Source organism: Falco punctatus (genome assembly GCF_963210335.1).
Source record: "Falco punctatus genome assembly, chromosome: Z".
Lineage (NCBI taxonomy): Eukaryota > Metazoa > Chordata > Aves > Falconiformes > Falconidae > Falco > Falco punctatus.
In genome coordinates this window covers 45138791-45164583 of record NC_137586.1, presented here as the reverse complement: position 1 = coordinate 45164583, position 25793 = coordinate 45138791, and the positions used below count along the sequence as shown (strand labels likewise).

Genomic DNA, 25793 nt, shown 5'->3' with positions numbered 1-25793 from the left:
TAAGTTATGCTAGAGGTTTGTTTGTTTGTTTGTTTGTTTGTTTTTAATCCTGTTAGAAGTGGGCAGGGAAAGAAAATTAGCACCGCAAACATCTGGAAGAGACACAAAATATAATTGATAATGTCCCCTATGTAAGTGCACAATCCAAGTGATAAAAAGGCTTAAATATAATTCTATACCAATATTAAATCCATGCCAAAAGGATAAGAGTTAGATATAAAACCATGAAACAGGGTGCCTTCAGTTAAATGAAACAAGTTTTGCCACTGTTATCTTTCCCAGTAATAGAACTTCAGCACCTTGCAAAGCATTTAAAATCCATCTACACTTAAAAAGCTGGGCTGTTCTACCAAATGCACATTGACAAAACCAGTTATTAACACACCATAATAAAAAGTATGGAAATTTCTAAGCAAATCACAGTTGAAATATTTTTGTTGAAACAGTGTGAACATGAATTATATGTGGTTGGTTTTTTGGTTTGTGGGGTTTTTTGGTGTTTAGTTTTTTTTTTGTTGTTGTTTAAATTTCTGACTTTGTTCTTAGCCACTCTTGTGGCATAAATGTCATCCTACTTTCCAGCAAAGCTTCCTCAGTTGTAGGCACTGATCAGCCTAACTTTTTATATTCCATTAGTGGCTCAGCACTGTTCTGAGAGGAAAACAGTTAAGTGCAATAAAAACATCCCAATCCTTTGGTTTCAGCCTTGTTCTTAGCATCTCTCAAAAAGACAAGGCACCTAAAATAACAATTACCTTTCATAATAAGAGTAAAATGTTAGCAGTTCTAGTGTTTTTCAAAACTGAGTCCAAATTGTGCTTGTATCAAGTAAATGAACATGAACCTTTTCCTGAATGATAGATTTGCTGATAACATTGAGAATGGAAGCCAGAAAGGGAGTTGGGGGGAAAGCCACACTTAAGTATATTGTTGCTTTGGGAAATCGGGTATTTAGAAATACTTCTCTTGTCGTCCTACTCCTTGCCAACTTTGTATCTCAGAAAAAAAATTCATAGGCTTACATAATTAGATGTTAATTCTATTAGCATAATTAACAAGTGATAAATGTTCACAGATCCTGGAGGAGTCCTTTTTGGGTACTGGTATCTCTTTCCAGCTCACCTCTTACAGAAATAGGGTGAACACAGCTTATGAATGAAATAAAATGCTGAGGGGTTTTGTGGCCGAGTGGAGTTTGCACTCACAGCATGCAGGATACTGAACAACTAGTTATGGTGCACTGCATGGTAGGGAATGAAAGCTTAAAGCTTCTTGCCGACACAATACCGGCTGTTAAGATTCCTGAAAGCAGAACCAGAGCTAAATCTACAAAAGTAAATAGCTTTCCAAGATTCAACTCACTTTGCTGTAGATGCCCGTATCCATAATGTAGACCTTCAAAACCCTACCCAGCTGCTGCTCCTCCCTGGAGACACTAAATGTTTCACCAGTAAATCTTCCCAGGCAATCCGGCTTTGTTACAGGATGTTTCTCATAGTATTGAGTAGCTCCTAGCTCCATGCCTGGATCAAACCTTCAAGGCTCAAAAATTAAGCACACACCACTCTCATCTGTAGGGTGAGTTAACCCAGCAGAATTATAAACAGATTTAAAAGGTTTTATATCTTCATCTGATATACTTCATTCTGTACCTTCTGTCATATATTTTTTAAAAAATAAGTCCTTCTGTATTTTCACAGCATGTATGAGAAATGTGAGGAGAAAGGGACTGTGGTCCTCTCCTGTGCTCACTGGTCTTCTGCATCTCATGATCCAGAAGTTACAGCACTTCAGTGTGTGAAGCAATCAAGTCCAGTTTCTCTGTCTGCTCAAGGTCTCAAATGTGCCTTCGGAGGGAGTATTTCAACAGCAGATTATAAAGTTTATAAAGTAGTCTGGGACGGAGCCCTCTTCATACCTTCCAGTGAAGCTGGTTTCTCCCCTGCAGTTATTAAAATATTTATGGATCCTAAAGGAGAAGATGACAAGACTTTAGGGCCTGAATTTCTGAGTACTTTTGATAAGGAGCAGCTTGTCCCCAACACACCTTTCCAGGTGCAACCATAATAGCTGCATGGAGAGCAGAACAGAAGCTCTCTCTGTAAAGGCGTTCGTGTCGTCCTGCTTCCTCACATACTCATGTCATGTATGTATGCCTTACATTTGTATCACGGCCTGATCATCTGAATCCCAATGGCTTTGGAAAACACAGAACAATTAAGCTGTGCCTTTCCCTTCAGTTGTTCCTTCCTCCATAGGTCTCCTGTTCTTGGCAATCAACCTCCTTTCAACTAGTTTAAAAGAAAAATATTTATGTAATGAGGGAGATCTGGGACAGCACACGCTTTTCTTTCTCTCTTTTGCTTTTTCCCTTTTCTTTCCCAGGGTAAGTACAAATCCTGGCACACTTCCACATCTGAAATGCTGGCGCTTTGCCAGTTGGGGCAGGAGCAGCACGTCTGTTATCCTCAGATTACATGTTTGCCTCCTGTTTTCCAAAAGCCCCAAATGCTCTCATGGGCAAACTGCGGGAGAACCAGTCACCACTGAAACACTTCTGAAACCAGCACAGCTGGTTGGCCCTGCCAGCTCTCCCCTGTCTTATACAGGACCCCAGTAAGGAGAACACAGAAACCGAGGCTGCCTCCACGTGCAAGAGGGGCAGGGGGTGACCTGCACAAAAATCTGCCGAAATCTTCACCACCACTTGGACTCAACATACATATTGGTTACTCCCCTGCCCCCCTACCCCCCATGCTGCATGGTGTGTAGACGGCCAGGTAACATGAACTGCAGCTACTGCAGCTACTGCAGCTACTGCACATGCAGTCTCTTCTCAGATACTCATACTGTAAGGAAGTGATTTTTGTAGTGCAATCCATGACCTCGGCTGATACCACAAACATAAGAATTTTACTCACATAAGAGAAGGATGGAAAAAAAAATCAGTTTTCAACGTCTCCACCAATGCTCAGAGCAGGAAAAGTAAAATGGGCCCCACAGCTTCACAGCCTAATGAATGAGTCATGTGAACAGGCACTCTTAACAAATCAGTCTTGAAAGGAAATTTTGAAAACTAAGTAGCTTGTGGTAGGACTGAGCTAACCACACCGCATCCTGTGTATGTTCTTCTTGGCTTTTCCGTTCCTCCCAGGAGCAAATACTCGGTGGCAAAAATAAGAATTCATTAGTCCTCGCCCGATTTTCTCTCTGCACATTTCTCTGTGCTATTCTGCATGGTTCAGAGATGTACACTACACGTCACTTTGGCTGGTTGCACCATAAACAATATAAACTAAACTTGAAAAGTAATTTACAGCAATCCTTCCTGTTATTGCTGGCAGAAAGCACATATGACTTCATCTGGATCTGAAGCAACACTTGTAACCACCCACCTACCCACTCGCACTCTTACTGGTTCGGGAGCTGCAAGGACCCACGTGCCAGAGTTGGAAACGCAACTTACTTTCTCAGCCTCCGATACCAGGCTGAGAGCTGTCCTTCCGAGCCTGTGACTGATGGCTGGTACCCCTGAGGATGGGTAGAGGTGGCTGAGGCGGGTGATGGAGGTCTGCTAGGACCTCAGATTCCTCGTGGATGGATCCCCTCATCACCTGGAAATTGTTCTTTCCTCCCACCCTGCCTCTGCAGCTGGTGTGGATGTCTCCACTACCGGCTTTTTAAGCTAAACAAAGATTGCTGGCTTGTGAGTTTTGCAAGACACTACCCGTATTAGTGGTACATTTTTGAGGCAAAGTTCTGTGGCAGGAAGACACGGAGACACTCAATGTCTTAGATACGACATTTGGAAACCAGCTCTTAGATGTTCATAAATATTGAGCCCATCAAGATCTAAGTATTGGCTAACACCTAGATGAAATGTCTTGAAGGGATGCTGCTTGTCAGACAGCAGACAGTCCCAAATTTAGGAGCAGCAGCTTACACAAATAATTACAGTGGTTTCATATTATCTTTTAATTTCATTTTACGAAAAATACACAGTATTGCACAATATTATTTGCAGCTCAAACACTACCTGCATTTTGACAGGGCAATGGAAGATGTCAAGAACCCAAAATTATGCTGTCTTAATCTCTTTTCAGACAATGCAAGCTGTTGCATGAGATTATATAAATACTTACAATTATGCATGAGATTATAAATACTTACATAAAATACACTAATAATCCAGCTCTAAGACAGTCCCTTTCTTTTAGCAACCTGGGCCAAGACATTTTGGGAAATGCTGCTTGAAGCTGACTGACCAGACCCATCTAAGGCATCAAATAAACGACATTCAAAAGAAAAGCTCCCAGTGACACACTTGAGAAACAGTATTTTTTAAACTATCTTGAACACATCTTAAATTAAAGTGATTATTATTTTTTTTACCAAGGTGATAAATTGCTTTGCATAATCCATATTATTCTCCCCTGCCCCACACAAATGATTGGACAAGCCTAAAACAAACATCCTCACAGAATGCTTCATATGGTAGATTGTAATGATCTGGCTTGCTCATGTTTTCGATAATACATATGCAAGCAAAAAATAAATATTTTACTTCCAAGGTCTACAAACATGATTTAGAAAGCAAGTAATTTAAACCATGCCTTTATTAAATGATGGGGCAGGGGGGGCGGAGGGGGCGGAGCTAGAGTTTACTAAGCCTTTGGTCTGCAGAATGGGACTAGCTTCACGGAAAATGAGTACATTTTGCTAATAGCTGGATCCAATTTAAAAGGCGCCATGAAACAACAAATCTAAATCACTGAACAAAAGCAACACAGAGATCTTAGAAAATGGGGTAATTTGAAATACAGTAAAGAGCTATTGTCCAACAAAACAGAACCTTTACTGAAGGTAGGAGGCATATGTGATCTTTATAAAACACAGGTTCAGACTCTATTGAAAAGATTATTTGAACAACTTGAATCTTAAGTGTTAATTAAAGAGTCTCAGAGACCAGACTTCTGTCTAATTTGTAGATGAAAAAAGACACAGAAACTTCTTCAAATAAACAAACTATGCTACTATAGATTAGTTTTAATCAACAAGAAGGAAGCTGGTATCTCCAGAGCACCGGAATGCTGTTCCATCTGAAAGCATTTGTCTCCAGTTTCTTATCTACATGTGAAGTAGATTAAAATATTAGATCATTTTCCTAGATAATTAAGGAACATGGCCACATGTTACAGGGCAATACTTGGACTAAAAAACAGGTTTTACAATTGCTTAACACAGAACAAGTACAGTTTAAGAATTGCAGATTTTACAGTGCATTTAATGATTTCATTTTTTCCCTCAGTCTTAGCTGAAATAATTAGTCTTTAATACACCAGCCAGGTTGCGTCAGTGACTTTTCATTCTATATTGTCTGAATTTCAGATGGGCATTCCTATCTTTTATGCCACAATGTATGCAAGCTTTATCATGCAAATTTGATTTCATGAACATTTACCCAAGTAAGATGTTCAGGGATGCTGAAGAGCTCAGAGGGAGCAAAGAAACAGCCATGCGTGTTACAACTGTGATGACTGAGTATCAGTCTGGCAATCTGAAACACTGTCCGCAGTAGCCAAAATCCTACTGGATGCAATCAGAATGGATTCATCATTCTGACAAGGATTCTGTAATTGTGATTACTGTGTATGCCAAGAGGTTGTCAGGAGAACGAGCAAAGAAGCTGTCTGACAGCTTAAATGAACTTGTATTTTGGACCAAAAACTCCTGGTCTTTTCATAGCCCAAGTTCTCTCTCAGGTCTTGTAGCACTTGCTCTGACAACACTGCAGGGACAAATAAACCACAGGCCCGACAGAGCATCACAGCAGCAGGCACCTTTGATGACAACCTTTTTTCCCCAAAACCCTCATAGTGTCAAGGTTCAATTAATGCTGTTTCTTACAGTGCAATGCTCTTTCTCAGTACTAATTGCTTAATTTTCCAGAGCTACAGTCAAAATTATGGTAACACTTCAAATTAAAAAATGGCATTTGGTAGCCTTACTCATGCTGCATTTTATTTTGAGGACTGGAAGGAGCTGCTGTCCAGTGGGGACAGGGGCAGCTGGACCCAAGGATGATTCGAGCTCACTGAACCCCATGATTATACAGGGCAGCCCCATGCCGATTCCTGCCACCTCAGACAACCTCCTTTCCCTCTGTGCATCCCACAGTATAAGTATCTTAGGTCACAGACAACCCAGCAAAATGTAGCACACTCATTCAGAAAACCCCACGGTAATAATGGGCTGGCTAATCAAAATAATTTTTGTGAGGAGCTAATTGTCATTTTGAGCACAACTACACAGAGGTCTAAATACTTAAAAACCCAGAGTATGAACTGGTCATCGAAAAACAACTTAAAATCTAATTTTAGCAGACTACCAGACTTTACATTTTGGTAATATTGGTAGCAATATCCTATTTCCTTAATTCATTTTACCCCTTCCAATTTGTATTTCTGCATAGATCAAGCAACTGCACACTATAAGGGGTGCTGGCAACGGGGGAGAAGGACTTGCAAGCCCTCCCTCTCCCTCCTCCACTCAACATCTCTGGCGGAGCACCGTGGGTAGAGCTCATGCAGGAACTGCTTCCCTTTAGTGACAGAAAAGAGAGGTGTTGTACAATCAAGCTTTTAAAAAACAAATGTTGTTTGTTTGGTCAATGGCAGACTTTGGCACAACTGGCAGCATCTGAACCTGTAACTGCGCAAGCGTGCCAGCAGGTCAGGCAGCATGCTTATATTGCTGTGCAAGCCTTGAGTAGCAACAGGTGCAGGCTTGAACCTTCTTACCTTTATAAAAGTGATTTACAGGCATGTTTTTCCTTCCCATCCTCTCCCCTCCCCTCCAGCTGCACACTCCTGTTTCAGCATTCACCCTGTTCTATGTAACACAGCTGAGTCTTACTGCTAAAAAAGTTTCTGTAGTACCACAGCCTTGCTTAGAAGCAACTTGATCAGATCCCTTTTCCCCCGCTTCCACAGACTGTAAACGTGACTCCACTCCCACCTCCAAATAAAACGTGCTTATCCACAACCAGTGTGGAGGCTCTTTGCTACCTAAGCACACAGAAGCCCAGGAATCACCAGACATGCTGCCTAGGAAAGTCCAAGCAGAGCAGAGGGCATTCACGCCGCGCTCTGTGATCAGAAAGGCATAGTGACCAAAGGGCAGCATTTCAGGACAAGATTCATTCCCTGCAATGAAGCACACACTGAGGACTTGTTTGGAAAAGACAAATGCCATTTCCCCCCCACCTCAGGTTCTCAAACAAAAAGGTCCCAATTAGAGACCAGACACTGTTCTCCCTATGTGGGCCCCATCTGTGATCAATGACATCTGCGCTGGGAGAAAAAAAATTTCCAAAAAGAAGTCAGAAAAAGCAAGTGACTAAGAAGCCATGTCTAATCCTTCTTCAAAGGTGGCACAGGCAGGGTCTCTCTTCTGGTGTCAAAGCTGTCACTATGAATAAGTGGCTCAGTTAGGATGACTAATTCTGTAATCTCAGTGCTCCTTAGCCTGCCCCTCCTGGCCATGCCTAGCAGGAGATGGACACACAACAGGAACTGGCCTCCAGTTTTCATTTTTCTTTTACAGCAGGCTGACAAAGCGATGACAGGACAGTGACCTACAGCACAGTTAAATGAGAAGAGGGCCACCAGCACCAAGGTAGTGTGACAGTTTCAGCATCTGCTGGGAGAGTGCATCCCCACCGTGCCCGAAGGCTTTTCTCACTGTGTTCCCATTTGCCTGCCACCATCTCCGTGCTGGGGGAGGGGCTCCTATATCATAGTGCATGTGAGGTAAGGAAACGTTTAACACAGCACGCGAACTCACTTAACTTGAAAAACAAAGGCTTTTAAAAATAAGTCTTAATTAAAAATGTACACTATTTATACTGGAACCAAATGCTTCCCCTTCACCCTGCCTCTTCAGTGTTGCCCATTCAGCATGTCAGTATTAGTGCTGTTTGCAGCCTGCAGCAAGATGGAGATGGCAGAAAGATGTCATTGGCTGCCTTTTTAACCGTTTCACTGGAGATGTGTGCTGAGCTTTGCTTTGCTGTGGTGCTGCTGGCTCTGAGGAGCAGGGCTGCTTCCTGGCTGGTGACAGAATAAAGACTTGCACTGCCCTGCAAACCTCCCTGCGCCCTCAGCACTGGGAGATATGCTGGCATTCCATGGGACTCCTCACCAGAACAGGGTGGGTCCCAGACCCGCTGCCCGCAGTGCTAGCCCTGCACCTAACCCTACATCGCCTGCACTTTCCCCATCCCTGCTGGAGGGCTGCTGAGGTGCTCCCGGGGCTTTGCTCCTGCCTGCCCTCCATCACTACTTGTGCCTTCTCCCTGCTGGATGCTGCAGTGAGGATAGCTGCGTGTGTGAAGGCACAGGCTGTGGGGCAAGTAAGGACTGGGTGCAGTGGGCTGGGAGACCCGGTACCTCAGAGGGAGGGGAAGGAAGACCAGGTCCCAGCCTCAGGCACAAACAGCCTCATACTGCAGCCTCCACCGAGAAGCACTGCTGGGACAAGCCCCATACCTTCAGCAAGGTAAGACTGGCTTGGGCATATGTGTATGTCCTAACTGACACCTTATCCAAAATGCATCACCACAACTGCCTCTCCATCTCATATACAACCCCTGCAACATCACTCTACTGAAACACCATCTACAATAATGGCCAGAACACCTCTGGTATTACCATAATTTTTTTTATATATATTAACACAGCAAATGATTCAAATATTTCCCATCACACTGTCCCTCCTGACTGTCTCTGGACTGAGTCTGCCTAACATTTTTACCCGTACAGTGCTTGTACATGCATTTCGACACAAGCTATTTATACATGCACATATAAGCGTGCCAGGCTTATAAACCCAAGCATTTTAGTGGGAAAAAGTGCATAAACACCCATACATCTGAAGAAGAAATCCAACTCTGAAGAGTTTGAGATCAAGCACGCTAACCGTCTGTTACCAATTATTATTAAATTATAACTCCTGTTCAGCAAAAGGAAAAGCTGCTGCAAGTATCCAGGCAACAGTAAGCTATCCCCCTTTGCTTGTGCCCCTCTCTCCACCCCTCTACTTCGATCTCCTCCCTCTTGTAACTAGAGGCAAAAGAAGCATCTTGCTTTTATCTTCGGTCTCCCACAGTGACTGTGATCCAAACATTTGTGATTTCCAGGCAAGAATACTGTCATTGACAGAACATGATGCTCCATATGAAAATGACACTCATATTCCAGGCAACGAACAATGTGGCTGCTTGACTTTTCCATAGCTTAGGTCACAGCCGGCCTGCCCAGCCTGTGCTCACATCCTTCCAATCTTGAAAAGTTCGGAACTTTGTTTCCAGTTTTCAGAACAATTAATCTTTTGATTTTGACTCTAAAGGCAAGGACCTTTGACATCAGTCTCACAAACCCTTTTCACCAACCTCCCTCAAAAATTCTTAAATAATACACTGATTTTATAAACTCAGAAGAAATATGCTCATTCCCGAAATGAGAACATTTAGATTTTACTCCGTATTTGGGATTTTTGAGTCACCTTCTCTTTTACGCCCTGCTCCTGAGAACACAGTTTCCCTTGCAGCGGGATGATGCTTACCCGATGTGGAATTTAAAACTCCTCTCCAGGTCACTGCAACCCCAAAGGTATTTAAATGGCACAGAGTTGAAAGGAGGACAGCAGACTTTTAACCCAATCAGTGTAGTCAGCGACTCAGTGGTGGGACCAGATCTGTGTGGCTAAGGTAATGATGTCAGAACCAGCTATGGTTAGCAGCTTTGAATTGTCCTGTTTCTTGCACTATTTAGACCTCACAGGGTTATGGCATAGCAGATTTTTTCCAGCTCTGTATTCCTATCCAGCCATAACCTGCATCTGCAGGCAGCCTTTACATAGGAATAAGAAGTACTAGATGAGCTATTTGGATGCAGCCTCAAAATCAGTTCATTTTAAATAAAAAGTTTTTTCAGATTATTTTTTTCCCCAGAATTTAAATAAACAAAACAAACAAGACCAAAGAGGATGCACCACACAAGCACAAAAATGCCTACAGGTTCATAATGAAACAAAAAACCTACTAGTGATAGCTAGGAGCTTTTGTTTGTATTTTTCAGACCATATTCTCCTTGATATCCTGATGCTATGTCGGTGCTGTCATACATATGCAAACAGAGTAACCTTTTACATTTCATGACAAGGCCAGGCGGTTTTATTACAGTGCTAGGTTTGTATTGCCCTACAAAGAAATACTGTATAACACTGTATAAAGCAGTTCCACCCAATTCAGAACACCTTTGGGATTGATTTCAGAATCCCAGAGGACTCCACCACTAAGCTGTCTCGACAATAGGACACAGAAAAGCAGGAACTGTCTCCAATTCCTTCCTCTATGCATTCTTTGGATAAACAGTAAAAAACCCTCACAAACCAACTCAATTCCATAACTGGTTCCCTGTTATTATCAGCTCCCCCACTCTCCAAGTCTTGCTTAGTTGCTGTGCTGCCAGATAAGGAGGAAACTAAGTCCCAAAGCCAGTTAGAAAAATAACGGGTGGTAAGTGAACAGTACCGGTAATGGCCCCGGTCAGGTCCTTGGAAACTCTTGTTAATGCCACCCAGCAGCAAGTGAGATCACTTGGAACGCACGTGTTGCTGTTGGCTCCTGGAGGGGTGCAGGATGAGGAGTGCTGACTGGTGCAAAGCTATTTCCAGTGCTCCATAAATCTCGTGCTCTGATCATGCCCTATGGAGAACTAATGCTGATGAACAGATTTTTCTATTCTTAATGGGCTGGGAAAGCTCCCATACTTTGCATGTAGCAACAAAACAAACCCAAATGATAGCTCCTTGAGATTATCTTTTGGTCAGTATTACTAATTCGTCCCAACACATCCACTCAGTTATGACGGACACATGAGCCAGAATCAGTCCCGGGGAAGACTCCCACTGCTGTTACTGGAAATGTTTTTCCCTCATCCTGTTCCAATTTTCTTAGCCTCACACTGAATTTTGGGCCTCATCTTTGGAAATCGAGTGCCATATTCCTAGAAGCTACCCTTTCCAAAGCTCCTTTCATTGTGAAAAAAACCCCAACTCCTGTGAGTGCACACTTGTGAAAAACTCTTTACCAGCAGTAATACCAATACCATCTGCACCAAAGAGCCTGCAAACTGCATTTAGATGCAACACGAGTAAGAACATAGAGCAGGGTGAAGACTCCGAACATATCAGTACCACAGAGGACCTTTTGACAAGTGGCCACTGCTCTAGTCTTTTTAATAGTACAATTTACTTTGTAGGAGACAGAGAAAGTCTACTGTACTCTGAAAGTAGTCCCTTTACTAGTGAAAATGGGAAAGATTTTCTAGGACAAAGAGATATTCTTTGTTAGTGTTTGCCAGGGGAAGTATCAGGAGAAAAGTGTGTGTGTGTGTGATAATTATTTCTGTGAGTATAAGTGTGAAAAGCATCAGGCTGATAATAGTACAGAGATTTTACTTTACAAAAAATTGCATTTCCTCTATCTTCTTTTTTTTTTCATTTAATGAACATACCACCTCAGTAACGGTTGGGTATACAAACATCAAATCTGATTTATTCCAGAAACCAGTCTGGCATGTGGGCTAATTGCTCTACAGAGCTTTTTCTAAGTTCCTAATTCCTAAATACTGAATCAGTAATTGCAATTCAATTGCAAATAAAATTTTTTTCAATGTAATCTTACCTATCTCTAGTGCCATAATAATGCTCTGAATACAACATCAAGCAAGGAAAAGTCAGGTGAAATTTACTTTGCATCTGTGATAAATTTTTACAGCAGCTATGCAAGTCCTGAAAAACATGCTCTCCTATAAAAAATAAGGCATCTCCTGACTTGGCTTGAACTTGAATAATAAGCTGTATATGGAATAAATAGAGAAACCATTTTTAGTTTGCAGAAAAAAAATATTATTGTATTCACTTATCCCTACCTTCTGAAGAAAGTAATGTCCTGTAATATGGTCATCAGCTCAAGATGTTACCTTTTTCATCTATTGAATAGATGTTCATACGAACAATGACATAGGTTAAGGAAAAGGATGGTAGATCTCCCTCTTTGGCTGCAACACCACTATCTGAAATGTGCCTATCTGTTGCTACATAGTCTGGTCAAGAAGCACTGGCAAGGCTGTCAAGGTATTTGCCACACATTGCTGATTTTACTCAAAAGCTGGAGACTGCTCCTGAACCCCTGCCCCAAGGGAGAACTAGCCCAGTGGCTGTGCTGAAAGGAAAGCTCCCTCAGTGCCTTGTCTGCCCGTAAGCATGGGCTGACCTTTTCTGGGTAGTCCCCTTTTCCCACCCAGTTTTACAGGGTACTCTACAGAGCTCTGTTCCATGTGGATGCCTTCCAACAATGCCCAGCCACAACCGGCAGGACAGCTGAATAATGCAATGCGAGAATGGGCCTAGTTCAATGCAGTCACCATCCGATGGGAAGAGGCAAGACAGATATTGCATAATAATTCATTTGTACTTCCACGTCTGCCAGCTTTTCATGGGCTAGGAAAGATCAGTGAATCAAAGTTATTTTGTCCTAAACAGAATTCTCACCACTTTTAGGACAACAGGCACCTTATATGGTTTGTATTAGCATTAATGGATTTCTGTCAGTGAAATAAGATGCCACCACTTTATAGCCTTGGTCTCATAAGCAGACCTCATGCACAATGAAGTAGTTGTGTGAGAATGGCTTTATGCCACCCACCCGACTAACAATATTATGATCTTAACTCATTTTACTCACATTTTCTGCAGAAACAGTTACAGTCTCTCCTCTCTCCCCCAAATATACCGCATTATGATCCTGAATACAGGGAAAGCATTATGTAAGTGAAGAGCATTTCAGCCAACTTGCTGATACAAGGAAAACTAACAAAGCAACTTTCCATATGCTGTGCAGGCAAGGTATTTTACAAAAAAACTATGCCTGCAGCAGGAAAGAAAGAAAAGCTACTTCTATGGTGAAAAGCCTGGGGAAATACACCATAAATCTTTCTGCTTCATCCACATTATATCCTATCATGAGGTCTTAGATAATTCAGCAACAAGTAAAACATACTTGCAGAAATATTGCCTTAAAAAATATAGTCTTAAATAGGACTGAAAGTGTCACCCACTGCCCTTCTCCTATGGCCTTAGCGATCTTCTCCCTGGTGCCTTCCTTACTATTCTGCAGGCTACTCGGCCGTCCTGTGATCTTGTGCACACACACGTTACAGGCCTCTCCATGACTGAATGACAATGTTAGAACAGAAATAATGGAAGTAATCACAGGGTTCTCAAGCTAACAGATTGATTGAGTGTTATCCAGAGCTCCCAGTGTTGCCTTTAGATAGTTGTAAGTAATAGATTCCAATTTTTTTTAAAAGAAAGTCCTCAACAGCCTACGCTCAAACAAGATAAGCTTCCACAGTCATATAAAAAGAGGTGTCATCAAGGTTAGGCAGACTTAAAAAAATAATAGCAACCAGAAACTTTCCATGTAGACCAACTCTCCATTTCTGACAGATGCTAGAATTTGAATAAATTAAATATCTGCATAAAAAGGCAACCTGAGAAAGAAGCAAAACAGAAACAACCCCAGATCCACCTTCAATTCTACTATCCTACTGTGCTGTCTGATGGCAACTGTAGCTGCTTTGTAACATATCCAAGCTCTCCTCAGTCAGCCAAACTTCCAGCTGGACTTCGTTGTCTTCAAACTGCAGCCAGCTTCTATAATGCTTCTCTTGGATGCAGGACATGGTACATCCTGGATATGCAGCCTGTCTATGAGCTATCTTGCTATGTAGCAGTAGGCAGCTCAGCAAGAAAATAGGGAACATGAAGAGAAAACTGAGGACACAATCATTCCTCCACGCAATCACCTCCTCCTTGTCTGACAAGGTCTGAGCCACAATGGGCTCAAGACACTGAGGAGGTGATGGAAAAATGGCTTTCAACTTCGGAAACCTTCACTGCTCTCAAAATGTTGTTTCAAGATATATTGGATATGCTCAATTCAAATAATTCACATCAGTGAATTTAATCTCTGGAAAACAAATTTGTAGTCTTGTGCCTTCTCAGATGTTCCAAGGTTTGAACAGTAAACAGAAAATGAAATCATTATTTGTTCTAGAAGTGGACTGAAAAAAACAGGAGTCACAAATTCTGCAATTAGGCAGATACACTACAAGCCTCTTGTAGCATCCAGGACTGGGGGCACATGAGTTTAAAATGTGATTAAGCCATCAGTATCCCATTCCTAGCTCATTTGTGGCTCAAAGGCTGCTATCTGGAATGCTTTATGCGTTATGAATCAGAAATACGTTACCTAATGTCTGATGATTTTTTTAGCTGAAGCCCTCAAACAAGTGTTTGTCTTACAAGGCAGTGGCTACCACTGACCTCCTACCCTCACCTGAAGCCACGTATCTGTGGTGAGACCTCACTTGAGAGAGGACAGGGACTACACTGAGTTGCTGAGAAGGCCCCAGGAAGGACTGCTTGAGCACTCCTTGAGCAGAGATCAACAGTTAAATTCCAGGCAAAGGCTGAGTCGTACCTCTCTCCTCTCCTGGCTGGTACAAAGCAAGGATTAAAGCAAGGCAGGCAACCTGCTGCAAACCCTCCTCTCCTTTCTGAAGTAAGATGTGCCCTTATGTTGGTAAGACTGGAGATGCATGTGGTAACAAGTGGTCAGCAGTAGCAAACGGTGCTGTTGGCAACGTCGACTGGCTGAGGACAGACCTGCATGTTGCTGTGGGCAAGTGCAGACACCACCAGGTCCACACCTTTTTACAACAAATGAGCTGAACTTTAAAGTCAAAATAAGGATACCTCAGAAACACAGACACAAAAACTTTCAGAAACATGAACAAGGACTTCCCATGCTGTACTTGTGCAGGACAAAACAACCCCCAATAACTAGCTCTGTTGCAGCATTTGTGAAACTTGAGCTGTTACACAGGCTTTGCAACGAGTGAACTCTGTACAGTAACTCAAAGACAAAAGAAGCCCAATGCACAAGTACCCAATTTCATAGAATCATAGAATCCTTTAGGTTGAAAAAGAACTTTAAGACCATCAAGTCCCACCATTTACCCAGGACTGCCGAGTCCACTTCTAAGCCATGTCCCTAAGCATCCCATCTATGTGTTTTTTAAACACTTCTAGGGATGCTGATTCCACCACCTCGCTGGGCAGCCTGTTCCAATGCTTCACCACCCTTTCAGTGAAGAAATATTTCCGAATATCCAATCTAAACCTCCCCTGGCACAACTTGAGGCCATTTCCTCTCGTCCTGTTGCTTGTTACTTGGGAGAACTCCAGTCAACCAGGCTCAAGCAACCTTGAGCAAATTTTCCCCTGTACTTTCCCAGTGCTAGCTTTGGTGTGGCACTTCAGTGCCAGCATGCCACAGGACTGAAGTGTCCATACATAACATTCAGGTCCCTTAAAACAGGCAGAGACAGAGGGGTGGGGGGTTCTCTACTGATTTCATCCCAGGAGTAAAATCCACCAGGCAGCTGCCCTCTTTATTCCTCCCAACATACTGACATGACAAGGTGAGATTATCCAAACCCTTTACTTTTTCCACATAAGTACTACAAAGTGTGGAACACTCTTGCCCTTCAAAAAGTACTCTGCAGCATGTATACAGGCTATCATTTATATTCCCTCTGATGTTGTCAGAAGACCTTTCAGCTACCTAAAACACATACATAGAAAGCCTTCCAGATTCCAATTGTACAGACAACTTTTTATGTACCATTTTTAAGACCAACCTTTGTTTTAAACACAGAAAAACATACTTCTTTGTGTACCACTCTCATACATTACTGACCATATCATTGCTAATACTTACCAGGAGATTAATGTGACTAACTTCTACTTCTCAAAAATAAGAAAACAAGTTCTTATTTCTTAACTTTCTGCTGCTGGATGGAACACAGCTGACAACCTTACAAAAATCCCTGAATAAAAACTCTGACATTGACAGTTTTCTTTTTTTATTGCCCTGCCTGTGATTTTTTATGCTTGTATTTTTAGTGATCCCTTTCAGATGTTTAGTTACTGAGAGCATTTGAACTCCAGTAACACAACAGAATCACTGTCAGTGATTAATGTCTTCACAAATTAAATCTAGACAGGAAAAGCTCAGCTATAGGCTTGGACTATAGTTCTTTGTCCCTGGGTCAGGACAGGAAAAATCCCCTATGCACATACTGGAGAAACAGGCATGAAAAGTCCTTCCCTCAGGTATGTGAGGGTGTGTAAGCTAGGTGTCTTGGGTCTGATGACTGGTAAAATGCTAATGGTAATGTTATCTTAATTATTGTAAACGTCTGTTAAGCCCTTGTTTTCCCCTTGTAAAATGAAATTGAGTATGCTCCTTTCACTGAGGCCCTAATTTTGTGTGTGTTGGGCTGTGGTTCTTCTTTAAGAAAAAATTCTGACAGATTGCTTGTGTACTTCTTTGCATGACACCGCAAGGAAGAAAAAAGCAGAGAGAAAGGAAAAACCTGAGAAACCAAGCTTGTGGCCTGGTGCTTACAATTCACAGGCACGAAGCAGCAACACCGCAGCTATTGCTTTGACCTATCTCCCTATTAATTCCTATTCCCATTATAGAACCCCTGACATTTCAGTGGTATTCAGATGTCATTAAAATATATTCTAATACCTATAAATAGAAACATCGGTTCAAGTACTAACTGAAAACAAACCTGGCATTTGGAAACCTGTATCAACAAAAAAGTAAAAAGGTGCAGTAAACAGAAACAATTGAAATGCTGTCCATTTTTTCTGAGAAAAAGCTACACACCTATTCTATTGATCTTTACGTTAATGTTTGGATTCCCAAGTGTTTGTAAGTATCCACTCAGAAAATTCAGCATAAACAGTAACAAGAAAGATTTTGCTCTCTCCTTCAATTTCAATTATTGCCATAAAGTTCCAATTCTAACAGGGTAAGTCATGCACACTGACTTTCTGCAGCCTTCACAGTAGTTTTTAATTCAACAAGAGTCAAATGTCACGTCGTTTACTATGCTCCCTCATTGCACATTACTTTGATCATATGCTACTTCATAACTAACCCTTGTTTATATATAAACCCACACATCCTTTATTTTCATGGCTGATTCCATCTTACTTCCCCTGCTGAATACTACGTACTTGAAGAAAAGACCCGTTGCAAGGGTGTTTTCAGCCACAAGTTCTCCTGCTTTAATCATCACAACCCTCCCAGCTTAAGAAATCCATGCACTGAGTGTGGTAATAAGATATATTTCTCCCCAAACACATTAAGCTCTTTGGAGCAGGGACGCTAGCCTCATACATGCCTGTACTGGGGAAGGTACATTTACAATATAATAGGAAACAGTGTTTTCCTCAGGGACTTAATATCACTGGGACTTACTAGGAGCAACTGTAAAGCACATATTCCCCCTTAAACTCAAGCCCCAAAGCAGAACATACTTTAGACTCTCTGAAAGCAAACTTTTCTAAATACATAGTGAGACTCTGGAGCACTCAAAGAGGAACAATACGGGCTGACCATGGGGAAGAATTTTAGACCATAACAGACACAATTGCATTTGGAGACAATACACACAACTAAAATGAACTGGGCTCTAATACACAGTCACCATGACATAATGAGAAATTTAACACTTGAGCAAATGTGCTGCACAAGGCACATGCACAATAGTTATGACATCTGTGCTGCACTGTCTCTTAACTACCATGGCATGCAAACGCACCTGGACCTACACAAAACACACAGAAATAATGAGTAATTAAGGCATCTGAAGATGTAACAATACCAGAGTTAAGAACATCTAATTTCAGATTTAGACGTAGAAAAAAGAACCTGAATGAGCCTGGATGCTAGTGGAACACTGTTACTCCTAGTCAACAATGCAACGGCGTATGCCAGTGAGATTTTTTTAGAGTGAATTACCTCAGCATCTTGCTCCCGAAGCTGGTATGTTTTCTCTAAGCACTGAAGTACTCTAGGACACAAGGTCTTCCCCTCCAAGAGGTACTCCAGAAGTAGGACCAGCTGGTCAGGAAGAAGCTAAGAGGAAAATAAATGCCATGTGTGAATAAAGATGTCTACAGACTGAGCAATTAAATGGAAACAAACCAAAGAGGACAAGGCTGTGATAACCTGTGTACTTCCAGCATGTGCTTGAAATACAACAAGAACTTCTAGCTGGTTTCTGAAAAAACACAGGGTTTACGTGTCTGTTGAAAAACTCTGTGCTGGCACCCAATTAAGACTCATCTTCCATGGTTTTCATTACTATAGTTAGATCAGATCTAAACTATGCTTATCTTACTGAAACATAATCATAGCTTATTAAGTAAGATTTTTACAGAATACATACGCTAAGTAATTTCATTTAGTTTGTGCCTGGAAGGAATAAAAGAAGCAAATGATTTACAGTTCATAATTTCAGGAATGAAGCAGATATATGAATGTATGATTTTTAAGAGTGGCATTTTTTTATCTGTTATATGAACAATTATATGATATTTGCAGTGAACAGTCACAAATAAGTAACCCACAAAACAAGTGTAATGACACATTTTGAGACATATTTTAGTGCAGTGAGTCATCCATCATTACATCATAAAGACGCATCAGTGTTATGTTTGTGGCACACAGAGTATACATCTATCTATACATGTATATATATTTAGTAGTCACCTGACTCTAGAACTTATCATTTTGCAGCTCAACCTAATGTAGCCTTAAAAGAAAAAGCAGAAGCCTAATGTAGCGAGTGCTTAAGTGCTCTGTTTAATAGGCTTATTGGATGAACAAATAAATAATTCAAACTGAGATCAGAGAGAAATTACAACAGCTGCCAGGAAACATCTATTGGAAATTCAGGGTGATCATTCAGAAGTTTGTTACATGCCCCAAAGCTTTCCCCACTATTCATCATTGTGGGGCACCAAAAGAGGAAGGGGAAAGGGAGAAGGAATGTGAATTTAAGCTTTTGCACACAAAAAGAAACCAGGACTGATCACTTCCGATGTTCTCCAGACCAATTAATGGAAAAAGATATCCTGTTACTTTAACACTACTTCCAGCTTTTATCACATTTGGTGATTCTCTGCTCCTGCTTTGCTGCCCATGTCCCCTTCTGCTGCGTCCATGTGCTAAGCAGGTACAAAATGAAACCGGGTATAGAAAGTGCCTCTTCCAACAACACACCCCACAGCCAGAGCCGTTTATGCGGACTGAACAAGTCTAGACCCCTGACCTCTGACAGCAAGTCCATGAAGATATCCAGGATCTTCTGATGTCTTAATCTGTAAAATATTGCTGTTGACAACTAACTAAGCAACACGACATTTTCTTCCCTTTTAGTCTGACATAATTTAGCATCAGTACTTAAATCAGAACAAAGAGGAAAAGAGATCTGCTTTAGTTTCCTCACATCTTTATTTCCTTCCATTTTTTTTATTATTGAAGTTGTATTCTTGGAAACTGAAAAAACCCTCACACCTTACTGGAACATTTTCTAAATGATACCAGAGCCTGACAACAAAATGGAGTTGTTAAAAATAGTCAGACAATTAAAAATATTGAATATTTCAATTTCACGATAACTACTAAAATGCCAATTTTAATGTTTATTGTGCAGTTCAACAGCAGCTGCCTGGGGGATGGTGAGACACTAAAAAAATAGAACAAGGAAGGCTTCTGGGAAGTGGCTCTGCTTGGAAACTGGATTCATTCTGAACACTAATAAAACCTGAAATGTTGCAGAACACCACATACAGAAAGGTAACTTCTGATTTAGAAAGCTTTCCCTGCTAACTACAAAGACAGCAACCTAATTTCTAGAAACTGTAGAACAGCTGCTTGAGTGCATCAGTACACAACAGCTGAGAGTTATTTTATAATATATCTCCAGTATAATTGCTACACAGATTAATAATAGCTTTCTGTGTGTGAAAGATAACATCAAAGAATCTCATGGAAGCCAACAAAAGCACAGCGGCGGAGCAATGGCCATGTCTTTAATTTACCTCTGCCTAGTACTATGCTATGGGGGAAGAGTTTTCAGAATTTCAGGTTAAACTCTTCTCAGTCTAGATTTGAGACTGCAGAGAAAAAATCTGAGACTATGGCTTCTGTTATTTTCCCACGTTCCAGCTGCTCAAGATGAGACTCTACATACCAGTTTAATGGTCATGGTTTAATTAGAGCCCAAGGTAGGAGCTGGCGAACAGGGGCAGAGCGGGGGGGCAGAGCCGCAGAAATGCTGACTTGTAACCAAGTGGCACTAGTGGGCGCAGCTATTACATTTTGTTCTCCCACTTGCAACACAAATAAAAGGAGGAACATTCGCTTTCGTGTCTTATCCTTTCCTTTTAATAAAAGAGACTGCCTAAGCGAAGAAACTATGCTAAGCAAAGAGGTGGAAGCCTGGCTGAAGGTGCACAACAGAGACTACTACAAAATTCCTTCAGTCATTTGGAAATCTTCTTTTCCCCAAAACCACAGCAATATGAATAGCGCTGCCTCCAAAGAAGCTTTTTAATGGTTATAAATAAATTTCACAAAATTCCACTCGGATTTTCAGCCAGAAAAACCCACACTCGATTATTTTTCTTTTTCCCCACCACCAGCCTTATTTGTGTCACCCACCTGTTACTTCTTGTCTTTCACACCACGAGAATTGGTTGGGGTGCACGTCATTGATACTCCACTTGTTTGCCTTATGCTTAATACAAAAGATCCCCTGCTTTTAAGTGCTACCAAAACATAAATGCTGGAGAAAACAAATAGTAAATATCCTTTGAAGTGTTGTGAAGCCGTTTTCCTTTACAACGACTCATATTTGGTGCATGCATATTGAATATCTAACATAAATAAAAACACAGTGCAGCTAGAGCAAAATACAGCAGGATAAAATTCACAGTGTCAATGTGTATCTTCATGTGGAAAACATTCAAAAAACAACCATAACTCCCCAAACACAAAACTGTCATGTTCATGTAAACAATAATAATAAAAGTTTATTTGCAAAAAATCACACTGAACTGTATTGGAGCATGCTCAGTCAAAATGTTCAAACATACGTGATTATTAAAGTAGATCAATCAGAAAACGTGGCAAGTATCAAGAACTAGTTTTCATTAAAGCAATGATTGCTGCAACAGCAGCTATTTATATTGTAAAGTAGATAGCTCCTGTCGCAACCTATGCCTGCTGCATGGAAATCATAGTACTTTTCGAGGGTTCCCCCTCCCCCACTTGCAAGTACTGACACTATAGAGACAAAATAAATTAATATGTTGTGATCAAGCACACCAGAGGTTTCCTGTCATGTCCCATATAATTAAACGTCATCCCCACTATAAAGCTGTATCCCAGCACTGTATATGTTATCTTGCCCTTACAACTGTAAAACGTCTCCTACATCTCTTCAGCCTTGTGAAAGAGTTCACTTTGTCCTGCCACTAAATAGCCATTTGTCCCCTGCTTCCCTTATGTTACCTGAAGTGGTGGTTTTAAAGTTTGAGTAATGAGGTTGTTACCTCTAAAACAAACTGCAAATGATAGGGAGTATCAAAATCAGGTCTGTATTTGAAAAGGCAAATGAAAAAATTGAAGAAAATGTAACCAAACTGAAAATAACTCAAGAGTACTACCGAAGCCGCTTACTGGGGCTGATTCCATGTATGTTACGGGAACTAAGAAAAAGCATGCTTTGTATTTTATTCTTATCGCTACAGAAGGCACTTCAGCAATTATACTGTGTTACATGAATGTCTCAAGGCATTAGTAGGTTTTAAAGGGTTTCCACAAATAACCTTGGAACAAAACTGTGTGTTTTCTGAATCCTACCCCTAACCTGTAAAAAGCACAAAGAAAACAAATCTCGCCTCTTCAAAGATCTGATGCGGCAGCTACAGAGGTCATCAACCTCACATCCCAGACGACCACCCACATGAAGGAGCGTATTTATCAGTTCCTACATTAACAAATGCAATAAATGCCAGATTAACCCTTTACACTAGAAGAATTGTCGCTGAAGCATTTGACTACTGACCTTTCACAGCCATGAAATGTGACACAGATATATCTACTTCAGTATCCACAGCACCAGCACTTGCACCGCACCCCTAAGCCAGGACACAAATCACCAAAGTAGTACAGCTGGTATGCCGAATATCCCATTTGCTCCTGCCTGCACTTGAATGAAGTCATTGAAAGCCTCCTCAGAGGGGAAATCTGCTTCAGACTAATGCAGCAACCGATTGACAGTGGCGTGATTTCTATTATTATTCCATTATCACACTGGGATCTGTGCCTAAACAGCATGCTTCCTCCCTGATGCCATTTCCTTTTATCCTGGCTCTAGGCTAAAAGCAGATCAATAGGAGTAATACATATGATGTCACTTCAATTTACAGCTCCTGCCTCCCTCTCTCATGTGCAGATAGATCGATTCTTCCCAAAAATGGTTAAGAAATGCACCGGGAGACTCTTCTCCCAGAAAAGGGTTCTCGGCTATATTTGTCTGTGTAACCACAGCAAGGAATTGTTTACACTGAGCAAAAACAGGGGGGAAAGGGAAAAAAAAAAAAAAGTCACTACTGTGCGCTGGAAAATGCTGGCTGAAATACAATATAAACAAGGCCCAAAACAGAATTAAAGTAATTTGACCTTTGAAAATTTTACAGAAAAGTTTCAAGTTTCTAAGGCGCAATGTATTTCACCCGTATTTCTCAGGAGAAGGCAGCCTTGTCCCCTCCCAAAACCATGAAATGTCTTGTCATTTACATTTGTACACAATTTTCCAAAGCCAGACTGAATTCCATCTCACCCCTCTCCTAGGAAAAATAGGGAAAAGCCTCACCCCAGAGTTCAATAGTGAACGGATCCCTTCACACAAAATTTAATCATGGAATCACAGAATCCTTTAGGTTGGAAAAGACATTTAAGGCCACCGAGTCCAACCTAGCACTGCCAAGTCCACCACTAAACCATGTCCCTAAGTGCCACATCTACACATCACTCAAATAACTCCAGGGATGGTGACTCAACCACTTCCCTAGGCAGCCGGTTCGATTTCCTCATTAACTCCAGATAAGAAACTGCTGCTAGTCCAGGAGACAGGATTTATAAGGGCCAGGCCACCTCTGCACCTATACTCTGAACTCATGGAGCAAATCCCTGAACAAATCTCATGTTATAAACTCTCCACACAGACAATTTGCCTTGAGGGCTGTTTTCTGCACTCAGCAATTAAAACAAAAAAAAAAAAAAACTTTGTAAAACAAATCTTCCCATCCCTCCAAACTGTCCAGAAAATTGTTAGCTTGAAAATTCCAGAAAACACTACATATTCAACATTTTTCAATAGACTTTGTCATTGTTTACCTCAAACAATATTCTTCAGATGCTGTTTTCATCTGTGCAGTGACTTCTTTTAAATGAAAAAGGCTCCCCCCCCCCCCCCCTTCAGGGCTAAAATGTACTTATATCAAGTAACATACAAATTCAATAAAAATGTTGACGCTAACAGCTGTTAACTAGCATAGTGCAGCCGACTACTGAAGAGTCTAACTCTGAAAGAACTAGTCTGCAGTTTGATTAATATGCAGAAGGAAAAAAGTAATCTGCAGCTGACAAAAAAGTGCTTTGAACTCTTTACAAAACAAAACCCATCTATGTCAGAGGTTGACATAGTTCAACATTTCAGAAGTGCATAGTGAAGCAGACTGTTCTGTTTAATTTTATTTGGGTCTGCATTTTTATGACTGCCCTCTTGCTGAATAATCGGCTCCCCTTCAACTACTTATTGAAGATAACTAATCTCACTATAATTAAAAGCAAAACTAATACCTCTCTCTAACACATTCTAATCTGCTTATGAACGACACTTCTACAAAATGTCTTCCCTCTGTGTGCAGTTTTTCTCAACCTCTGCTCACACAGTTCTTTCTGTGCTTGGAAACTCATTTTTCAACATCTACTTTAAAAAAATGCAAAAAGCCAGGAACCGTACAGGGTTTTAATCATGGAAAAGAAATTCCTATGAATTTGCTTCAAAAATTACTTACTTCAGGAAGTAATGATCATAACAAGTTCATCAGCATTTGATTTGTGTTGTACTTCAAAATGCTGTTTCTGGGACATTTACATCTGGTATCACTTACTTCATACTAGTAGGACATAAAAATGACACTGAGAGAAATGTATTTACTAAACAACTGAACTTGCATTTAGTTCCCAGTGACTTTCCTATTCGTAACATCAAAATTAAGGCTATCTTATTTTCGGAAGCAGACCGTCTATGCCAGAAATAATTTTAAGGCCACCACCTCCCCAAATATAAAGGTTTGATTTATTCTGGCCACACATATGGTGACATTGCTGGATGAAGGACACAAATCCCAAAGAACAGCACAAACTTAATTATGCACAAAAGTCAAAAGACCTGATCTCCATTGACTTTTAACCCTCCTTTTCAAATGCAAGGACAAAAAAAGCAGTAATGAGAGTGGAACTGTTGATATGCAAGCAATAAATGTTATGACACAGCTACAATTTAAGGTGGGCTTCTGAAGGGTTCAAAAACTTTTTGCACATGTGTTTGATTTCAATTATACCTTAACCTGGTATGTGTAACACTAATGTATCCACAAAGCAACAAAACTTGTGAAACTTTTTCCAAGTGAGCAATTCATTCAGCATTTTTAAAGAGGAGCTGCTAATGGGCAAGCCCTTTACAAAATGTGGCTGTTTCTTTGAAATGTCCTCCTCAAAACCTGTCCTACATTAACACTGATTTGTCAAGTAATGTTTGCATAACCAAGGCTGTACTTCCCTAAATGTTACAGACACCCAGTTTGGGAAGGCTCTTGGGATTATTTATGTGCTTCAGCTTTGTCACATTCATACAGACTTTTGTCCTGTTGCATTTAAATGCTATTTTGACATAGACAAATCGCTGTACAAACCACATCGTATTACCTGCACCAAACCGTTTGGCACTTATGCATCAAACTTAGCATTTGACTTTCTTAGCACTAAAAAATACATGTAGGGTAGCATGAAAGCAAAAGTGGACAGGGAAACTGTGGGTATGTACGTTAAAATACTGTGAGATAAAAATGCAAGGATTTAACTTTATAAATATTTTGAGATGACTTTCAATGCAGGAATCAGCAGCATAAATGAAAGTTCAAATGTTTTGCGTTCTGTGTCTGATATTCTGGTTATGCATTACCAGTAATGTTTTTAAAAGGCCAGCCATTGCTACTGGTACAGAAACAGATTTTTTTTTTTTCTTAAGCTATAGTACACAATATTTCCCTGTAATTTACTTAATGGAGAGAAGATCCACTTACAAAGAAATTCAACATCTGCAATCTAATATAAATGCACTGAAATGTCAAAAATTATTAAACCTTTATGATCTAACATACTGCTGAGCCAGCAAAATGAAAACCAGGTGGCTTCCACTACAGGTTCAGTCAGGTTATACAGTGCCTTCCTTCAACCCCATTTTTCTCAAATAAATGTTTCACCATAACTTTACCCTCGAGCATAATAACTCCCTTTTAAGCATAAACAGACTACGCATTGTGTATTCTATGCAGATTATCATCTCTGCCACTTACTACTGTGTTTCCAGCACGTGCTGCTCCTTGTTTCAGATGAAATGGCCACAGCAAAAGAAAAACTGGACATGAGAAGCCAGATT

At 40.9% G+C, this 25793-nt stretch overlaps 1 protein-coding gene across 2 annotated transcripts in view; it reads right to left on the bottom strand.

Moving 5' to 3' along the window:
- AOPEP (aminopeptidase O (putative)) overlaps positions 1–25793 on the bottom strand; it is a 234689-nt gene that overhangs the window by 7117 nt on the left and 201779 nt on the right. For both annotated transcript variants that reach the window (XM_080373211.1, XM_080373212.1), the window contains exon 16: positions 18014–18130. In XM_080373211.1, coding sequence (XP_080229337.1) covers positions 18014–18130 — 117 coding nt within the window. The remainder of the gene's footprint in view (positions 1–18013; positions 18131–25793) is intronic.